This window comes from Pararge aegeria, chromosome 8, assembly GCF_905163445.1.
Source record: "Pararge aegeria chromosome 8, ilParAegt1.1, whole genome shotgun sequence".
Lineage (NCBI taxonomy): Eukaryota > Metazoa > Arthropoda > Insecta > Lepidoptera > Nymphalidae > Pararge > Pararge aegeria.
Genome location: NC_053187.1, coordinates 6,991,206 through 7,012,791, shown reverse-complemented (window position 1 = coordinate 7,012,791; position 21,586 = coordinate 6,991,206). Strand labels below are relative to the sequence as shown.

The 21,586-nt window shown below is 34.6% G+C and overlaps 1 protein-coding gene across 1 annotated transcript; it reads right to left on the bottom strand.

Annotated features, from left to right (window-relative positions):
- Nucleotides 1–1,204: 1,204 nt before the first annotated feature.
- Nucleotides 1,205–20,932, bottom strand: LOC120625982. Its single transcript, XM_039893263.1, has 16 exons — nt 20,921–20,932; nt 19,930–20,259; nt 19,193–19,359; nt 18,115–18,204; nt 16,034–16,160; nt 14,746–14,784; nt 13,725–14,000; nt 13,108–13,274; nt 12,278–12,332; nt 8,682–8,691; nt 8,395–8,603; nt 7,793–7,959; nt 7,500–7,572; nt 2,111–2,407; nt 1,517–1,683; nt 1,205–1,295 (listed from the first exon to the last, which is right to left on the bottom strand). The coding sequence occupies exons 1-16, from the start codon at nt 20,930–20,932 to the stop codon at nt 1,205–1,207; spliced, it is 2,277 nt and encodes a 758-aa protein (XP_039749197.1).
- Nucleotides 20,933–21,586: the final 654 nt, after the last annotated feature.

Here is a 21,586-nt window from a genome sequence, read left to right as displayed (position 1 = left end):
TTGTCATTTATGACCCGGATGATAAAATACCTCATCATCCCAAGTGAGACAACTCCAGATTAGAATCTCTGCACAACTACTTCGCAAAGTCGAGGTCCCTGGTTTTTTGCATCATCCGGAAGTGGTGTCCATCTCGGATGCGCATGGGCTTGTCTAAGTACAATAAGCACCCTATTATTATCATGAGAAATTCCTAAGAGGCGCTCCTAAGTCGAGATTACATCCGATTTTTTCAAGTCTCAGCTTTAGAACACATCACTGATTCGACCATTCTGGTTAGCACACGATCTGAATAAAAAAACTTTTTGTAATCTACTTGCTTGAAATTCGCTCGCATATCCCCAGTGTAATAACGCCCTAAGATATGTTATATAACAAACTCGATTATCATGAGTTTACAATATCAAAAGTAATCAGATCAGTTTTATATAATGACGTTTAACTACCAATTATCATATTGAAGTCTAGCTGGCATTAACTTTAATTAATCTAAATGTTGATCATGTATTATAATCACGAATATTACTGCCATCTATTAAAGAAGTAGTATTTTAATATTGTTTTTTTTTTTCAGATATATAATCTTTATTTTTAGGACGTCAAGGTATGTTATCCATAAGCGATTGTAGTTAACCACTCAAGTCATTTTATACAGCGAGTTGTTTTATTACAGATGTCATTATCACCTTCGGCCTACTCTCTATAAGAGCATAAACCCAGTACGCTGCTTCAATTCCGGTTGGTGGGCAGTACAAGTTAATATCGATGATATTAACCGGGACCAAAAGTTATCGAGCTCAAAGGGACACTACCAATTCTTGAACTCCGAGCTGGTAATGGCTAAATTTTTTATATTATATTTGAGTAAAATATAGTGTAATTTATTATTTAGTATGTTTGTAAATATATTATATTGGCATGATAATGAACAAAAAATTAAAATATTAAGGAAATTTATAACAAAGTACAAACTATATATTGTTGACAACATTTATTTAAACGTTATTGATTGCACATAAAAGTAGATTTCTACTTGTAAACTAGACTAGATTCCATGATAACTATGCAAAACGAAGAATAAGGTAACAGAAATAGAAAAATTCAACTCAAAAGTCTAACAAACACCGTCAATTCTAGATTAACGATTTTGTACAGAGGAGGTACTTTTATATTGATTTAAATATTACATAATTGATTTTATTGTTTAGTGATGAGCTAAGACGTAGTGAGGTTGATGTTGGGGAGCTGGTTGAACATGCTGAGCGTGTCCAGATCGTTCCACTTGGGCGTTGAAGCTGAAAAAAAAAATCGTGTTAAAAATTTACCACTTTACCTACTGTGTCTTCAGCTAGGACCGCAACTTCTATCGTGATTTTTGTAGGTCTTTGGAAAATACCGCGGTAACCGTTAGTTTTTCCGAATAAACAAATATTCTGTATCCGTCTCTAGCTTTAAAGCTATCGTATGCATGGAAGATCTCGATGGTATATTGTTAGATATAGCTGTGTTTTCTTACCCAGTGTGGTCATCAGCACTGTAATGAACGGTGCGGACGGTACCGTCGGCTTCATGTAAACTGTAGGATCCTGTCACTCTGTCGCCGTCGCGTGCCTCGTGTTGTGACTTGATGTCACCGGTGTGGGTGTCTGCTACGCTGTACTCAAATTCGTATTTAGGGTGAGCCTGTGAAGGAAAGGATTAGATGATTAAAATCGGAGAAGAAACGACGCAGATCATGAATACAGATTGTTGAATATTTGGACCTGTGAATTTTAGCGTAAAACAAAAAAAAAATTATTGCTCCGGGTAGATTCAAAATAATTCAGTTGCGAGATCAACAGAACAAATTGGTGGAGGTGTAACATATTTTATTTTTTATATTTCAAATTTTCCGTCTATGGTCCTTATCTAGTCCGCTATCAATTGAGTTTCTGGGCGTTAAATAAAGCCTGTTACAAATTCTCTTTGGAAAATAATTGTTTCCACGCGTAAGCTTTTGCAAGGTTTTGGTCTCAAATCATATAGATAAAGTGTGTGGTTATTGATTAAACAAGGCTGTTAAGTTTGGTTTGGTTGAGTTGTTTTCTTAATAGGAAAGTAAGATACATACATATTCCTCATGTCCTTGAGAGTATCCTTGTTGACTTTGATAAACTGGGGCAGAGTGAACGATTGGAGCGCGATTATAAGCGATAGGAGCAGATTGGACAATTGGAGCGGAGTGGATAATTGGTGCCTGGTGGTAGGCAATAGGGGCAGCGTGCACTGGTTGGATGTGGTTGTATCCTTGTTGGTTGTGAGAAATGTCGTGGCGAACAATCGACTGAGATGATGTGGCATGACCATGAGGTGCCTGGGCATAATGCTGCCCGCTGACTGCCATCAGCAGGGTTGTGAAGGTAAGGATCTGTAACAAAGAGGTTTAGTTAGTTAAATTTCTGATTTCTATTGATTGGTTTCTTTGTGCTGTTTATTAATGGATAAATCTTCAGGGCTTATCAAAAGTTAAATTTTTAAAAAGCAATTCAATACCAATTCCAATTTTATATTATGGTTGATTATTGATTATAATAAATTATTACGATTTAATTAACTTACTTTTGAAATCATGTTGTTATGTGTGGGTTGTAGTGAACTTCGTAAACGAAAGATAAGTACCTCAGGCGAGCTTGGGCTTTTATACCAAAAAATACTTGTTTAAAGGTAGTAACTTCAAAACGAGTTTCAAAAATTGCAATTGTTTCTATTACGTAAAAGTAACTTTTGATCAAGTTAAAAATGAAAGCAAAACCCTTGAATGAAACTGAATGTACTTAGCATAGTTTCACTTACCTTTCGCGTTGAAACCAATTGGGTGTATAGGTTTTATAATTTTTCCATACCTTAACAGGTTAGCTAATAGCTAGCTACCATTTTAGACAGCATCATCACTTAGCCCACCACCAGGGAGATTGCAGTCAAGGGGAAACTGTTAGTGAAATAAAAATATATACACTGTTACGGGTTTGTTTATTAAATTCAACATCAAGTTACCATAATATTTCTTTATTGTACTAATTACAAATTAATTACAAACTAAACCTATGTCTATCTTATAAGTAATGTAAAACTAATTAATTGGACGCAAGGAGAGTATTCGCTCCAGGCTGGGAACTCTGCCAAAACCGGTGGACCTCGGCTAGCGGATCTCAGGGTCTCACGTATTTATTGAATCATGGTTAAAAGGGGCATATCTTCAAGCTACTACAACAAGAAAGAACATTATAACTATGCCGAGCTGAATCAAAGATTCTAATCTAAATTACAATATTGTACAACTTACCCCCTTTTGGAGAACACGAACTTAAAACAGTGTTAGGTATGTGCTCATTGCAAAATTATAACAATCCTTATTACTTGATACTACAAAATGGCCACAAACAATGCACGACCTGTACGAATGTACCTTATATGCACGACCTGTCTCATTAGACAGCTGATCGCTAAATGACCGTGACCCCTCTCCACCTCCACTAAACGGGAGAATTAAAAAGGAAAAATAAAAATATAAAAAGTTCATACAAAGCGTCAGGATTCGAACTCAGATGCCGCGATATACGGTTGCGCCGCCCGAGCACTGCGCTGTCGGCTGCTCTGACGAGACGCGTGAAAATGTTGAATCAACACTGCTAAACATAATGAATAGGTACAAGAGGTAATTCATTATAACACTTAGCTGTGTCCCACGGTTTCACCCGCATCTAGTAGCAAGGCAGGATGATGCTATATAGAGAGGGCGTAGGTTACTTAGTTAAAAAAAATATATTATGTTGCTTTAGGGTAAGCTTCCGTGTCAACTAATGTAACTTTTACGTTAGCGTAAACCTTTTACGCCAAAGCCGACAAGATTAAAACGACAAGATTTGATCATTCCATACAAATTAGTCAGAATTTCGTTACTTCAAAGTTAAGTTTATTAACTTTAAAAGTTTATTTACACTAGTGTAAATAAACCCACTGCTAATTTCAGATATAAGCGCGTTTAAACATACCTAGTAAGTTACCTGTAGATTGAAACAAAAAAATTTGGCGGTTGATTTGAAATAATCAAAAAATAATTAAATAATTTAATATCTTCTTTAAACTCAAAACCATAAAAAACATTATCCTGACTGATTGACACAGCCTACACTGCAAAAACTCTCACTCTGTTGCAAGGTAAATAAAAGAAGAAAATCCAAATGAAAGATTTTCATTTTAAAGGTTTTTTCTATGAAATTGGTATTTGGACTTTTGTTTAAAATATATGTAACACGTGTTTTTGCTAAATATGTGAATGACAAGTATTTTATTTTTGATGTTATCTCCATCACCAAGACTAGGTGCAGTTCAGTCCAGAACTGGGCTGTTACAGACTTTCGCTGATTTTCCATAAGTTTGAAATTTAGTCTTAGTTTTATCTGTAGCTAGATTTCTATCTGGAGGATTGGGTATCAGAAATTCTAAACAGTAAAAGTAACTGGCAGGCTTTATAGTATGGGTTCAGTGAGGTGTATGGCAAAACATAATTACTTCAATTGAAAGCTGATGAGTTAGTAGACATTTAATTGGAGTTGCTTCATTTAGAGAGATAACCCTTAAGAGTTAAGGACAATTTATCATCTTCAATTCAACTTGTCTTGCTAGGAATTTTGTAGGGAGTTAAAGGGAGTGAATCCAAGATCTTGATCCACTTTTTTCCAGCGGCTCCCAACGACTCGATTTCGTCTGTCTACTTTGTTAGGGGGAGACCTACGCTGTGTTAACCGGTACAGGGTCGCCATACCAGCACCTTAGAACCGCAACGTTACGAGGAAAATTACGCTAACTAAATAGACGCTCAAGCTTATTTCAATCCTTATAACCAATAAAGGAAAAACGTGTGGTCTAGCGGCTTCAGATATCGTCAAGTTCACCAAATTCAGTTATGACTTAGGTGACTTACTGTTTTTGGTTACGAGGAGATAATGGCCTCCAATAGTAATTCAACAAACTAAGTTAAAAAAAAAAAGGATCTTTTTTATACCAATACAACCTCTGCGCGTATAATTATGGCTAATGGATTTTTTAGATCTTTTAAATTGAGTTAGTAAATCTTCTGTTCAGGACTTATCAATCATTTGAAATACTTTCATAATATTTTAAGTAGCTATAACTAAATCTTTAAACTTTCTCATAATTCTTTTAACTTTGTACTATTCTTCCCGTGTGAGCATTTTCCTTTCTTACTTTGTAAATTCTATCTGTGAAAACTTGTAATTGGCTTTACTTGATTACTTTATTTTCATTTTTTATTTTTTATTATTAGCTGTTAGTTTTCCTGTACAATAAAATAAAATAAAATAAAATAGTAGAAATTATAGTTTATATTTTTTTTTGAAACGTATATCGAAAAAATATTTACAAACATTGTTGACCCGACACAGATAATAAACGATAATGAGAATAAAGAATTCAGTGAAACTTAAACTAAATCTACCACTATTTGAATAATAGCTACTTCCCACGATTCTCGTATTAAATGAGGTACTTATTTTCTTTATTTATAGCCTTACCAACAATCTTATCAAGAGTATTTACTTATCAAGGTTTCGCTTTATTGTCTTGCTTAAGCATAGGCCTCCTCCAGGTTCTGCCATGGTTCGCGATCATGAGTTTTCCTTATCCACCGAGGTCTTGCTCTAGCTCTCCCACCTTCGGGATGGTCTTCCCCTTCTTCTCTTACCGTCTCTAGGATACCAGTCTGTTATATCTTTGGCCCAATTTTCTTCTTTTTTTTCTCATTAAATGACCAACCCAATTCCATTTATGTTTTTTAATGTAGTACGTTACGTTTGTTATATTTTTTTCCCCTCTTGTATATTTTTATTTTATCCTGTCATTTTAATAATATGCAAGTCTTATTAGTATGAAGTCTTAACGAAATTTGGAATCCATTCTTCAATATTCATGGATGAATAGATAATATGAACGTGGATTTCAGTTAAACACCATGTCCAGTATTTCCATTCGCCATTGTGACGCAGTTAGACCATTTATATAACATACTTTTGTTACAAGAAACAAATCTATTTTCTATATTCTATACTTATAAGAAGTGGTGATAGCCCAGTGATTTACTCTTTGGCTGCCCTTTCGGAAGACTTAGTTTGATCCCTGTCATGCAACTCCAAGTTTTATGAGTTATGTGCGTTTTTAATTTAAGGCAGATAAAATATCACTTGCTTGAATGGTGGAGAAAAACATCGCTAGTAATCCTGCACGTCTGAGAGGTGTTTTTAGAGGCGTGTGAATTCTACCAATCTGCACTTAGCCAGCGTGGTGGACTTCGCCCTATACCCTTATCATTCTGGGAAGAAACCCGTGCCCTGTTGTGGGCCCGTAATGGGTTGATAATAATGATGACGATGATGATGACGATACTTATAATAAAAATATAATAGAGCCATTTCTGAACATAACAGTTATTTTGAATTGGTTTTTTTCCTACTGAAGCCAAAACTGTCGTATTTTCCTTAGTCTTTGCCCTGTTGTGCACATCACGCCGAAATGACTGAACTCCACTTAAACTTGGAGTAAATAATATGAAGCAGGACACAGGATACTTCATATCCCTTGGGAGAGTAACCTCCGTTAAATGTGAATCGATGTATAAATTATTTTTCCACAGAAACATTAGATAGAGCACATTCCTCAGCAGACAGCAGCAAACCCCTTACTATCTTAAGTAAGGGAAAATAACGATGTTGAATACCTAAAGCTTTACCACATAACTGAAGTGATTTCCACGACACAGCGAATCCTAGTGTGGAAATCACAGACTTTATCTGTATTCTTTGGATTACTTTTTATGTGTTTGTTTAAAATAAATAAATAAATAAATATGAAGGCTTCGCCGCTAGAATGAAATGAAAAAGAATATATATTTTTCTTAAACTGTTGGATGCCAAAATCTTTCAAACTTCTAAAACCGGGCATTAATTAATTTTGTAATATTCACTATCTGTGCATAATATCATAAATATTAAAAGTCCTTCTTTATGTTTGTGTATTTGGAAGCTGATTTATTGAGAGAGGTGGTTGATTATGTCGCAGTTTTCTGCCTCTTTTTATATTATATTTGAGTAAAATATAGTGTACTTTATTATTTAGTATGTTTGTAAAATATTATATTGGCATGATAATGATCAAAAAATTAAAATATTAAGGAAGTTTATAACAAAGTACAAACTATATATTGTTGACAACATTTATTTAAACATTATTGATTGCACATAAAAGTAGATTTCTACTTGTAAACTAGACTAGATTCCATGATAACTATGCAAAAGGAAGAATAATATAACAGAAATAGAAAAATTCAACTCAAAAGTCTAACAAACACCGTTAATTCTAGATTAACGATTTTGTACAGAGGAGGTACTTTTATATTGATTTAAATATTACATAATTGATTTTATTGTTTAGTGATGAGCTAAGACGTAGTGAGGTTGATGTTGGGGAGCTGGTTGAACATGCTGTGCGTGTCCAGATCGTTCCACTTGGGCGTTGAAGCTGAAAAAAAAATCGTGTTAAAAATTTACCACTTTACCTACTGTGTCTTCAGCTAGGACCGCAACTTCTATCGTGATTTTTGTAGGTCTTCGGAAAATACCGCGGTCACCGTTAGTTTTTCCGAATAAACAAATATTCTGTATCCGTCTCTAGCTTTAAAGCTATCGTATGCATGGTAGATCTCGATGGTATATTGTTAGATATTGCTGTGTTTTCTTACCCAGTGTGGTCATCAGCGCTGTAATGAACGGTGCGGACGGTACCGTCGGCTTCATGTAAACTGTAGGATCCTGTCACGCGGTCGCCGTCGCGGGCTTCGTGCTGCGACTTGATGTCACCGGTGTGGGTGTCTGCTACGCTGTACTCAAACTCATATTTGGGGTGAGCCTGTGAATAAAATGAAAAAGATAAGATTCAGATCGAAATCTCAAACACAAGTCTGAATGCTGAATTTTTGAAGGGTACACACTACACAATCAATAATACAAATGTCACATTATGTTAACATAAACATAATTAACTGCTATGTAAATTCAAAATTCATTTATTTCAAGAAGGCCTAATATAAGCACTTTTGAAACGTCAAGTCTGTCTGTGTGTAGTGACTCTACCACCGGTTCGGAAGTCAGATTCTACCGAGAAGAAGCCGGCAAGCAACTCAGCAGTTGCTCTTTTCCAATATGTAATTGAAGCGGATCCTTGTAAGACCTTGAAAAGGTTTTGGTTGCAGCTCACTTCGTAACACACAGAAATGGGAAACTGTTTTGATCATACAATGTTCATTGTTTCCATGATAAAATAAAACAAACAATTTACACTTACGTATTCCTCGTGTCCTTGAGAGTATCCTTGTTGACTGTGATAAACTGGGGCAGCGTGGACAATAGGAGCGGAGTGAACGATTGGTGCAGAATGGACGATTGGAGCAGAGTGGACGATTGGAGCGCGATTATAAGCGATAGGAGCAGAGTGGACAATTGGAGCGGAGTGGATGATTGGTGCCTGGTGGTAGGCAATAGGGGCAGCGTGCACTGGTTGGATGTGGTTGTATCCTTGTTGGTTGTGAGAAATGTCGTGGCGAACAATCGACTGAGATGATGTGGCGTGACCATGAGGTGCCTGGGCGTAATGCTGCCCGCTGACTGCCATCAGCAGGGTTGTGAAGGTGAGGATCTGTAATCAATCAATTCATAAATATATAGCACATTTTATTCTCTCTTTATCTAATGACAAGTTATCTGATGCTATTTATCTAATGACTCCATTTATTAAATTTACTATTAAAAATATACTTATTATTTTTATCGATATGCGATAAAATACCAATGTAATTTTATATTAAATTCTCTTACTTTGGAAATCATCTTGTTATGTGTGGGTTGTAGTGAACTTCGTAAACGAAAGATAAGTTCATCTGGAAAGCTTGGCCTTTTATACCAAAAAATACTGGTTTAAATATACCAAGGGAGTAACTTAAAACGAGTTTTTGAAACTGCAATTGTTTTTATTGCGTAAAAGTATCTCTTAATCGAGTGAAAAATTAAGGCAAAACCCTTGCAAAGAGTTGAATGTACTCAGCTTACTTTTACTTGCCGTTCGCAAAATGTTTTCAGTTTCATACTTCTATAGAGTTACTGTTGACGCATATGACTACTAGTTTAGATGTGATGTATGTTAAAGTATAGATGAAGTACTTGAATCCAGTGGAGCATGCTTCCAGGCATTGGGACTCGGAAGTTATTCTTTATGCTTAATACTTTTTACAAATATTATTTATTTACATTTTTTTTGTATAATTCTGAGAGTGAGATGTAATTAAAAACTTGGAACTTTTTTCTTATTTGATTCTCACTGGTGGCAGTGCCTTTATAGATGAAATACCCGGATTCGATTCCTAGTCTTGGTCTGTATGAGCATTTATAGTTTTTAGTATGGCTAAAGTCTACTCTGGTAAAAGAGGATGCCAAACTCGCATGTTTTGAGTTTATAAATAACCCTATATAACGCATTTTCGGTCCGTAAATATATTTTTTATCGTTGTGAGATGATGGTGAAAACTACATTTTTTAACATTTAATTAAAGCTACGAACTTTTGAAACGAGGACATTTGGAGACAAAATTCATACACAAGCTATGGAAGAAAGTTTATTTTTATTCTTGTACAAGTTAGCCCTTTACCGAAATCACACCTAGTGGTAAATGATGATGAAGTTGAAGATGGTAGAGGGCTAACCGGTTAGGGAGTATGGTGACCTAATAGGTTTCTACACATAAATATAAAAAAAAACCTGTTTTATTAAAAAAAATAGCCTTTTTCTTGGACCGCACGTATACAATAAAATAAATGAATTAGTATTTGTAGTTATCCTCTTAACAAAATTAAATGCAAAGAAGAAGTAAATAAGTACTTGTTTAGATTGTTATATAACGACACTGAAGAGTTATTACAATTCTTGAAATAACTTTGCTTTAAGGTATATTTTTTGAGACAACCTTATCACACATTCTTCATTTATCATTAATTGTATAACATTTGTTCCTTTAAATTTCTCACAACACAGACGCACATACAAAACACACACACAAAATACATTCAACATACCAACATATGCACACTAAACACACAACAATATAATTACAGGATGATAGATTTAGAAGACTTAAACCAGTTTTACCAAAATCTTTTTTATTGGAAAAGTTGTATCATAATATGTTTAGCTGTGCCCAATTTGGACGTAGGTAGATCTGGTAAATATCATTAGAGATAGAAATCAGAACTCTGCAGCAGACAGCGGCAACTCACTGACTGCAAACTTAACGTTGTTTTATATTATGTACACATATTCCACATACTATATGAGAGAGAGACCGCTGACACTTCTTAGATAACCTTCTGCATACTAAAAGTATGATTTAGCCTCTTAATTTCACAATAAACATTCTTCATTGGAGATTAATTCTCCTTAAAATTTGGTCACCAATCTTTTTAGTGACTTACAACAATGTTGCTTAACCAGAGCAATCGACTATTTTTTTACTTCTGCTTCTAAGCCACACATTTATCAATTCATGGTCATCATCGTATCAACACATTACCGGTCTATTTACAGGGTACAGAACTCCTCTTATAATGAGAAAGCTTTAAGCCGTAGTCCACGACGCTGGCCCAGTGCCAATTAGCATTAAAAACCGATCTTTAGATAATATTGTTTAGTTTTATAGACATTGCAATTTTAAGACCGGGTAAATAAACTGTTCCTACGCGATTTTTAAAAAGCTAGACAAACGCAGATGAAGCGTGGCTATAAGATAGTCCGGTATTAAATGGGATAAAAAAACGTACATTACGTTTAAATAAGCTTACTAAATTAAAGAGGGTTAACTTTTCCTCATATTGTTTTTTTACTCTTCTTTACTCCTCCTCTTTCTTTATATTTTTCTTCTTTGCTGCTATTCCTCTAGGACAAAACAAACACACTTTACATCTTTCGTTGTTAAACAAATAATATTGAAATGTGAGCAGAATAGCTTTATAATTACAAATGATTGAAGCCCCAGCATGCACCTTAACTTTTTCAGATTATATTTGTGCATTTATTCAATAAAATGTCACGTAAACTAAGTATGTTAAACTAAGTAATATTTTATTGCATAAATGCATAAAATAAACCATCATAAGACTTCATATCAGATAAAGCCTTCTCATTATGACAGGAGCGACGTGTTGTGGGCCGGTATTGGGTTTGTTACGAATTTCATGAAATCCATCAATGATGATCTGGTTGCACTACAATAAGTTTACCTTTGGTTGAGATGTTGAGATTACTAAATTCCAATTATTTTTGAATTTTGTTATATTTGAATGGACATTCCTCAAAAATAAGTAATTTGTCTGCATTTCAATGATTCATTTTGACCCATTTTATGTATACGTATACGAATATGGTAAATATCCTTAGATATAATGCTGTAAAATAACTATAATACAGTTTATTTTTCAATCACTAGCTGTTTCCCGCAGAATACTATGAATAACGTTACGTTACGTTACGTAATGAGCCACGTACTCATAGATGTCGATTCCCCTCCCACAATAACGCAAATCGGATACTTTCAATTAACATTATCTCTTAAACTCTGTCACCGAATAACTTATTGCAAGGCAAAGTTTATCTGCATAAGATTATCTGGATAATAAAATGCCCGTTTTCTTACTGATTCATATTCTATGCCCAATTTTTATTTTTATGTAGAGGAAAATTACTAAATTTTTTCATTAAAAATAAGGTACCCACTATAATTCAGAAATATACTTGAATTTTGTTTGAAATATAGTTTTCTATCGAAGTAAGTATTCTATAGTTTTTGTGTATATCCATTATTATGAAAACAAAATAAATATATTCTGACTCTAAGTAGTAAGAGGATCTTTATACTTTTAGTCTTAATTTATATTGTTTGCCTGGAAACAAAAACAAACATTTATTTAAATTCAAAACCACAATGAACATAAATGATATAGTATATATTATGTTAGTTATAAACACAAGGAGAGAAATAAAAGTAAAAATACATTTCGACTAGATTTATTTGTAAATTTTTTTTTTTTTAAAAGACCGTCTATAATCTACTTATGAATATTTAATATGATATAAGGCTTTAATGGTGTGGAAGGAAGTTGTGAGTAGGTGCTGCATAATGAACAGGGGCTGGTTGGGCGTGTGTGGAAGGGGCTGAATTTTCGACTTGCGCGTTAAATCTGAAAGAACAAAACGGGTTAAAGTATATATTTTTTTTACCTGCTGTTCGTTTGTAATAGTTGTTGCAATGTTAAATAAGTTATAAAGGAAGGGTCCCCCTGTGCAAATCTCTTTAAACTTGTCACCTTCAATAAATCGTTATTAATATACAAAAACATAAAAATGCATTGAGCAAATTTTTGAGACCTTTACAGCATTACAAAAAAATATTGCATAACGACGCAATGCTATGCTGTGTTTTGTCACACTTCGACAAAACTGACAATCTTTCAAATGCGTGAAAAAATCTTGCATGGCTATTCCGACGCTATGTCACGTTTGTTAGTCTTGAATATACTAAAACTATCTTAACGTGGGTGGAATACTGTTTGCTAAACTAAGTTTAATTGTACCATAAGTTAATCTAATAATCAGGACTAATCGTTGATCTATTGGTATGAGTTTGTCTCCTATGATCTCATCGAGTAAACCACAGTAGTAATCGGAAGTTAGAAAATGGTCTTTGTGCACCCTTTAACCTTGCAATATACGCTAAGCCATCTTTGGACCTGGTTACTACCACTAACGTGTGATATAAAAGGTAAAGCATACACACAGCTTGGAGCGTGTAAGCACTAAATTCTTGAGGGCGGACGCCTCTACCAATCAGTGAGATATTGAATAGTAACCAATTGGCATTAACTTGAGTTTGGAGTGTCTTAGCTCTAAATCCTTTAAGAGCGGAGGTCCCTACCCCGTAGTGGGATATCTATGGCTGAAGATGATGATTTTTACCCATTGTGTGCATCGGCGTTGTAGTGTACGGTGCGCACGGAACCGTCAGGTTGGTGCAGACTGTAGGAGCCAGATACTTGGTCACCATCACGAGCTTCGTGCTGCGACTTGATGTCACCAGTGTGTGTATCTTGGACGTTGTATTCGAACTCGTACTTGGGGTGGGACTGTAAAAAAAATCGTTGTTTTAAATAAGAATACTGATTCTAGCGTTCTTCTTGTACTCGCAAATAAAAAGTCCATTGTGAAGTTTTTTTATGTAAATAATCGAAGGAAGATGAGCCTCTGCTCATCTGCTCAGATCTACGAATGGAATAATATCGCCTAAATAAGACTGGTGGTAGTACTTTCCCGGACGAGCTGTGTCACGAACAGTTCTACTACTACTAAATACTAAAAAAAGCTAAATGACTTTGTTTATTTGCTTCAAAATCGGTTTTTAAACCGCATGTTTTTTTCTCTACCTACTCTCTGTGTGTGCGTTTTTTATTTCTTGGATTAAATATTTTAAGAAAATGAAATACGGGCCCAGACTAAATTTTTTTTCATCAGACTTAATAGTCGCTGATTGTAAGGGCGATAGAGAAGTATCAAGTGATATTCATTATAATACTTACGTAATAGTCAGCATGTCCTTGGCCGTGACCATGTTGGTTGTACTGAATCGGGGCAGCATGGGCTATGGGGGCAATGTGTTGGATAGCTGGCGCATGCTGAACCAAAGGTGCGGAGTGGACTAGAGGTGCGGAATGTACGGCTAATGGCGCTTGGCCGTATCCATGTTGGTTGTTGGAAATGTCATGACGAATAATGGATTGGGAGGATGTTGCGTGGCCATGTTGGGCGTAATGTTGCGCGCTGACTACCATCAGAACAGCGGCATAAACGGTAACCTGCGAAGTAAAAATGACTGATTTATATAAATGTGTGTGTGTGCTAACAAAAAATAAGCACCTTCTAATTAAAATAATAAAAGGCACTTCAACCGCGTTACGCGTATATAATATTATGTAGCCTTACCGTTGATATATATTTTTTTTAAAACTTCGCGGATTTAAAAGTACCTACTCTATGTCCATCTCGAGGGTGCAATCTATATTTGTACCGAATTTCCATAAGATTGATTCAGCGGGTGAGCCAAACAAAGATAACATGTTCTACAAAACAAATATTAAAGATACAATAATATATAATATATAATATAAATACCACAGGAACCCTTTATTTTCCTGGAATAAAAACTATTCTATGTCCGTCTCAACAGTACTACTTTCACAATTATAATATTAGTATGGAGCTACAATGTATGTATGTTTCATATGCTGTATCATTTTACAGTATTAAAATCAAAGCATTGTCCCTCATAGATTTTCATGATATAAAATAAAGTTCCTTTCCTTATACAAAGCAAACTTTATTTTAAAATTATTAGAAAAAGTAGTATTAAAAGAGGCCGAGCTAACTCTCTTTAAACATGTCCAAAGGGTGTTTGTAGTTTGGTGATTTTATAATTAGATACTGAAACTACCGAGGCAATAACTGTGTTTGGAAGTTTGACTAATTGATTGAGTCTTTGATTCGTTTTAATAGCAATTTAAATTTCTGTCTAATATCGATTTCTATGAATATTTGACTTACCTTAGATATCATATTTGTATATTTAGGTTTGAACTTCGACTGCGAATGATACATATTCAGTGTCATTGGGGCCTTTTATATTTAAAATCACTATCCCCTCGTATGACTCAATAGTGGATATGTTACGTATAAACTGGATCTTATACTCCAAATTGTTATCTGTAAACTCGTTTAAGAATTTTGGATTGTTACACTTGCAATTATATAAGCGTAGCCATTGCCAATAAAACAGGGTATTGACCCTGCGTACCTGAAATTTCTGTACATAATATTCTATTTTCAATCCAGATTTCAAATAAGGTTGAGTTGAATGCTATTAGAATACACTAGAGATGTGTGTCTAGTTTAGCTCATGATCATCTTAACAACCCATTACTTTCCCACTACAGTGCAAGGGGCTAATTTCACAAGGGAATGGTTTAAGCCCTAGTTCACAACCCTTTTGCGAAAATTATGGAGAGCTCTGAGGAGGGCGTGCAGGTTTCCTCACGATGTTTTCCTTAAGCGTGAAACAAGAGATATTTTATTTGTTTAAAATGCACATAACATAGAAAAGTTACAAATGAGTGGTGGGATTCAAACTCGGCCGCCCGAAAGAGAAGCCAAAGCCCTAGGCTATCAACGGACAAAGGTTAGCTAAAATTTAAACTCTTATCAAAGTATGGCAATCGAGATTAAATTTCCCAACTCCCCAGTTCAGCTGCTGTTTGGTCACATTAATTTGTTCTTGATAGCCATGGTAACAGATAACAGGTCTCCATGGGTCTCTACGGAAGTCTTTATACGTTTTTGGTAATTTGATCTGCTTATTCCTCGGGTTAAATTTTATCCAAACGAATGCACTTTTATGATACAATCCGATTTTAGTCTTCGAACAAGTGCCAGTGATGACTTACGGCTCTGAAATTTGGTCGCTTTTTATGTGCCTTCATATATGACTGAGGCCACCGTTTCACTCATAGGGTGAAAGTCAAACTCTAGAATATCTTTATTCAAGTAGTTAAATATATTTATGATGTAGTACATGACAAATATGTACATGGTAGTAAGATGATGGTGATAAACATATTCGGAAACTTAAGATACAAGAGATAATAACAAGCTTAAAACGAATTTAGCCAGGTTACAACTAACTTAGCCGGGTGATGAAGAGAGTAATGCTTGAAGTATCTCTACATAATCAAACCAGAAATCCGTATACAAGCCAGAGATGAAGGCATAGCTCAATGAGTTACGAAACTGAAGTGCACATTGCTCAGAGAACTCAAGTTTCCAAGGTTGCTGCTACTGCAATGGTGCCACCAGCGAGAGCCAAGCGAGTCTCAGGTAGCCGTTGGCAACAAGCGGCCCCGGACCGTGTACTTTGGAACTCCCTACAAAAGACCTGTGTCTTGAATATGTCAGCCGGCGACGTACTGATGAATTTAACCCGCAAAATGATTGATTATTTGTGTTCAAAAAAAATTTCATATTTTATTATTATTCTCAGCACAATGGTTTCAATATCATCGATCGGCCCATTAACGTTTCACTTATGGGCACAGGCCTGTTCGTCATGCCAAAACCTCTCTTCTATGAGAGAAAGCGTTTTAAACCCCGAACCCGCCACGCTACTCCAATGCGAGTAGATGAGTTATAAAGAATATACCAAACGTAAGTAATAGATTAGCCTCCCAAGCAACAGTGAGAGAGACTTTAGACCCTCTATTTATGATTTTGATTCAGAGAAAGTAGTTTGGATTGATTTGTGTGGTCACTTGTAACATTGATTATGTGCTCGATTATAAATATGTAGGCATTTTAAAATATACGTTTGATAGTTCCTCAAATAAGTGAGAAAACAACATAAGCAAACAAATGTACTCTTTTTTTACTTCTCCAGTTTCTAAGGTTTTGGTAGACTTCTTTAAATTTATTAGTAGTCGTATATTTCATGACAAAGCTCGTCCGAGTAATACTACTGCCATGCTTATTTCTGCCGTAAAGTAGCATGGCCTCGCCGTTTGACGCCATTTGACTCCATTGCTGCTGTTTTCGGTCTGAAGTGTGTGGTTGACAGTGTATTTCCGGGTACGGCTTAACACCTACGCCTCAGTTTGATGGATAATTTGCCGGACGTGTTTCGAAGTTTTGCTCTGTTTATAGACGATGGGTATCCAGTTACCGGGGGGGTCGCGATCTACATGGTGCGTTTATTACTATTAAAAAAATGCAATCCCACGTGGAAAATTATTAATTTGCATGTGGTGACAGAAACAGCAATCGAATTATTTATTTTCTTTATTTCATGGTAATAAAAAAAATAAGCAAGTTCATATCTAATTTTAGAGATCACCAACTTTTTTTTATTTCTTCATGTTTATAAACTCATTGACGCGTACATCCAACGAAATTTGAAAATGTCTAAGAATCATTTCCTTATATTAGAAAAAAAAATTTAAAAAAAAATTAGTGTTCAAAAACTCTCCTATCCATACTTACGTGTTTCATTATTTCTTACTACACTTCTTACTTTTATTGTAATGTGTTATTGTTAAATTATATGTTTTATTCATTTTAATACTTGTCCTTTTAATTAATTCTGAAAACATAATTTCCACTAAAAAGTAATGAAAAGATTTTGATATTGAATCTTATTTAATCCATTATATAAGATTCTGTAAACATTATGTTTTTTAATATCTGTATGTATAGACAGCAGTTATATGTTTAGGTAAGTTAATTATACTTTACAGTGTCAGCTACCAGCCACATTACTACCCGTTTCTTACGCTCAGGTGCTTTTAAAAGATTGCTTGAGATGATAAGGCCGACTTTCTTCAACTATTTTTTATTTTTGTTTGATTACGTGTTTTGTTTCATTTCAGTTGGGTTAAATGTTATTATATCTTTCTGATCTAGTATGAATTCAATTATAGATTTTGAATGTTGTTTTAATGGCTGGAATCTATAATTATAAATTACGAATTCTACCACTAAGCAGATTGCTGTGTTCTGGTCTAAAAATTAAGAATATCTCATAGTATCTCAGAAAATCTTTTTTATCTATTTTTAAGACCTTTTTATTCCTTTCAGTTTAAAATATATTTTCGCAAAGCGATAAAAATATTGTTGTGTATAAATGGAGTTTCAGTTACAGTACACACTACACTGTCTATTCATTTTAATAGAATGTTCATGAGTACTATAACAAAATTTGAGGGGTGAAAATGACGCAATTAAAAGCAAAAATTAATTAGACTAGATTTATTTTCTTTGTTACACGATATTATCACATTCATAATATATTAGATGATTATTCTTGATGAATTAAAAAATAAAATGCTTCATTCCGTGGAATAGAGCTGATTTATCTATCTATGATTCTACCGATGATGCGCAAGAGCATACTGTGGCGTGTAATGTGCAGCTGGCTGGGCGTGGGTTGAGTGACCGGTACGTTCAACTTGAGCATTGAATCTAAAAGAGAAACAAAAATATTATAATACAGACCAGAGAATAACAAGCCCACTACAGGGCACGCCTGCCACAATTAGAAGTATAAAAGCCGAAGTTCACCACGCTGGCCAAGTGCGGATTGGTGGAATCCACACGACTTCAGGCATTCAGGTTTCCTTACGATATTTTCCTTCACTTTTAAAGCAAGTGGTACGTAATTGCTTAAATAAACGTATACAAGAAGGACTCGCTACCAACGTCACCATCATCACGTAGACCAATAGAGGTCTTCTGCGAGACATGGGCCTTTTGTAGCGAGTAGATTTAATGCCTCCTTGCGTCCAGCGGCTTCCTAAGAATCGTTTTATGTCGTATGTCCAAGTAAACGTAGCGATACTCCAGCATTATTCTGTCCATCGCCCGCTTAGTGACTGGCCCTAATTATGAGACCCAAGTCATCATTCGCAATACGCATTCTTTGAACACTTCAACCTTCAGGCACTGTTTCAGGAGTTATCTGGACGAGATAATATTTGGACTGAGTATTTCGGATTGATTGAATTCCGCGGTTTTGCTCTTTGCACATAGATACAATTGCAGTGACTGTTTGTAATAACAACATCGTACTTTTAACGATAGCAAAATTTGTGGCTCCGACGTTTCAGCTTATCTCCGAACGCTAGTCGAATTTTGCTTTCACAGACAGGTACTAGAAGACTTCACAATGAAGTAAGATGGGCTACTGGATACTTTTTATTTTGGAAATACAGCGAGCCCCCTAGATCGGAATCCTATGATTCTATGGTATTAGTCTCATATTCTTTTTGAAGTTAAGGGATTCAAATATGCATGGTTTTCAATAAAATGACTTCCAAAACATTGTCTTCAAACTCAAAACTCAAAATAATAAAAAAAATTTAATGGAACATTTAAAGTAGGTTTTAAATTATTTAATGTGAACGAATACAAGAATTATTTGTATTATTAAATAAATAAAGACAATCCTTACCCACTGTGTCCTGCCACATTGTAGTGTACAGTGCGAACTGAACCATCGGGTTCATGCAGACTGTAAAAGCCAGTCACATGGTCACCATCGCGTGCTTCGTGCTGCGATTTGATGTCACCAGTATGCGTGTCTTGTACGCTGTATTCAAACTCGTATTTGGGATGAGCCTGAAATAACATAAGTTCTATTGAATAGCAAAAGAGAACCTTCATACACTTTTATAATTAATAAAGAAGCAGCAAAATATCGATAAATATATTTCAAGTCTTTGATCTCCCTAGAAAAATAAAACCATATTTAAAGATAAAATAAACGTTAAAATCTCAGATTAAATACAATTGGGGTACGATTACGCTAAGTGTAGTTATTGTGAAAAACGTCAGAAATAAGTAAAAAGTAACAAAGATTTAGTACAGAAATAAAAAACAAAAAATGAGACTCATTATATTAAACTTGTAAACAAAAAAAATATTATTAATTAATAATTATATATATTAAAACACAAAAATAACACTTACGTTGTAATCCTGATGAACGTTGGCATATTGATGTTGATTATAGTTATTGGAATGTTGCAAAGTAATGGCTGGTGTGGCGTAATTTGACACAACACCAATACGTTGGATGGCTGGGGCTTGATGGACGATAGGACCAGCGTGGTAGTTTATGGGTGCAACGTGATGAGTTGGTGCAACATGATGAGTGACAGGCGCAACATGGTGAGTGACAGGTGCAACATAATGAGATATGGGTGCAATATTGTGTGTTACGGGTGCAACATGAGCAATGGGTGCATAGTGATGAGTAGGAGCAGCGTTATACGTGATTGGCGATACGTGATGTGTTAAAGGGACATGATGTGATACAGGAGCAACGTATTGAGTTACTGGGGCAGCATGAATTGCAAGAGGTTGATGGTATGCAGGCTGAACATTGTATCCATGTTGATTATGTGCCACGTCGTGCCGGATTATGGATTGTGAAGATGTTGCGTGACCATAGTTCTCGTGTTGTTGTTCGTAATGTTGTGCACCCACTACAAGGAGTGCTGTTGTAAAGAAGATAATCTAAAAAAATCAAATTGTATTAAATCTCTTCATAATCAAGATCTTATGAGCACAATCTCACCCAGTTTGTGAATAATTGCGTACAATAACCAAACTAGATAGAAATTGAGACAAACCCCACTCCTACTTTCGTGTCTTTTTTACTATGAGATTGTAAAGTTAAAAGCCAATGAAAAATACGAAAGCAAAAACAAACATAGAATAATGAAAATAATAATTAATCCCGTAAAATAATAAAGAGCTTATATAACGACGTTAATTTAAAAAAACAATATATATGCTCGGAATTTACTTTTATTTTTTGGAGCAGACAATAAATACCCAATTAATATTTTATTAACCTACACTATTTTAAACTAGAGATACTCATCAGTTTATTTTACACAATTTTATTAGTGAACATCGTGGTTTAGTTTCCCTAGTGCATTAAGTAAATGTTCCCAAAATAATTGTATTTGGTGAAAATAAATAGGTAAAAGTAAATGAAAATTAGGTGGTTTATTTGAATGGCAGACAAAAACTATTTCCTAGTTACACAAAATATACATGAATGATAATCTACATGAAGTTTTTAGACATGATTTTAATATACTATTTTAGGTATTTTAGAAGTCTGCATTTCAAATTAATTTTCCTTATTATGTTTAAATTGGATACTTACTTTAGATATCATTTTTTAAGCTAACTAAAGTGAACTTCGTAAACGAATGATACTGTATGAAATGGCACGGACCTTTTATATGGTTAAATTCTCGTTTACAGATGACGAATTTTAATATTAAGTAGGGTAAGAAACTGGCTTGTTGAATGTTCTTACGTAATGAAGTACTACAGAGTTTTATGGAATCCCATAAATGTAAACATTAATTAAATACTCTTTGACCCTTCATTTTCGTAACATTAAGATTTATTTGTAATAAGATAAAAAAGTATCTGCCTATAAGAATGATGAGATATCATTCCTATGTTTAAATTTAGTCACACTTCGCTTTGACTCGGTCTGGTATTTATTCGCATTTTCGTGAGAGCTCAGAAATAATATGAACATTAAAACATTTTGTATAGAAATATAATGTTTTGAAAAGTTGATCCATCAAAAACTTTTGTGTTTTTGGACGAAAATATAAAAAAGTTAAGTTTTACTAAATATCCCGTTCAGAGATATATAGATAGATTTTCGGGGGTGAGAAACAGAAAATAAAAGAAGTGAAATATTTGAGAAAAGATATATTACATATAAGCATAACTGGAGCCACCGCTCAGCACCCTGCAGGCATTTCCTTAACGTTTCATAAAACATATCGTCTTAACTAAATAAGAAAACGGT

What these genes read in the sequence shown, in the direction of transcription:
- LOC120625982 (XM_039893263.1), bottom strand. An exon ending in AACGCCGATGCACACAATGG is followed by an intron (nt 12,333 to 13,107) that starts GTAAAAATCATC and finishes TTGTTCTTTCAG; the next exon opens with ATTTAACGCGCAAGTCGAAA. An exon ending in CTCAAGGACATGAGGAATAT is followed by an intron (nt 1,684 to 2,110) that starts GTATGTATCTTA and finishes TTTCCTTCACAG; the next exon opens with GCTCACCCTAAATACGAATT.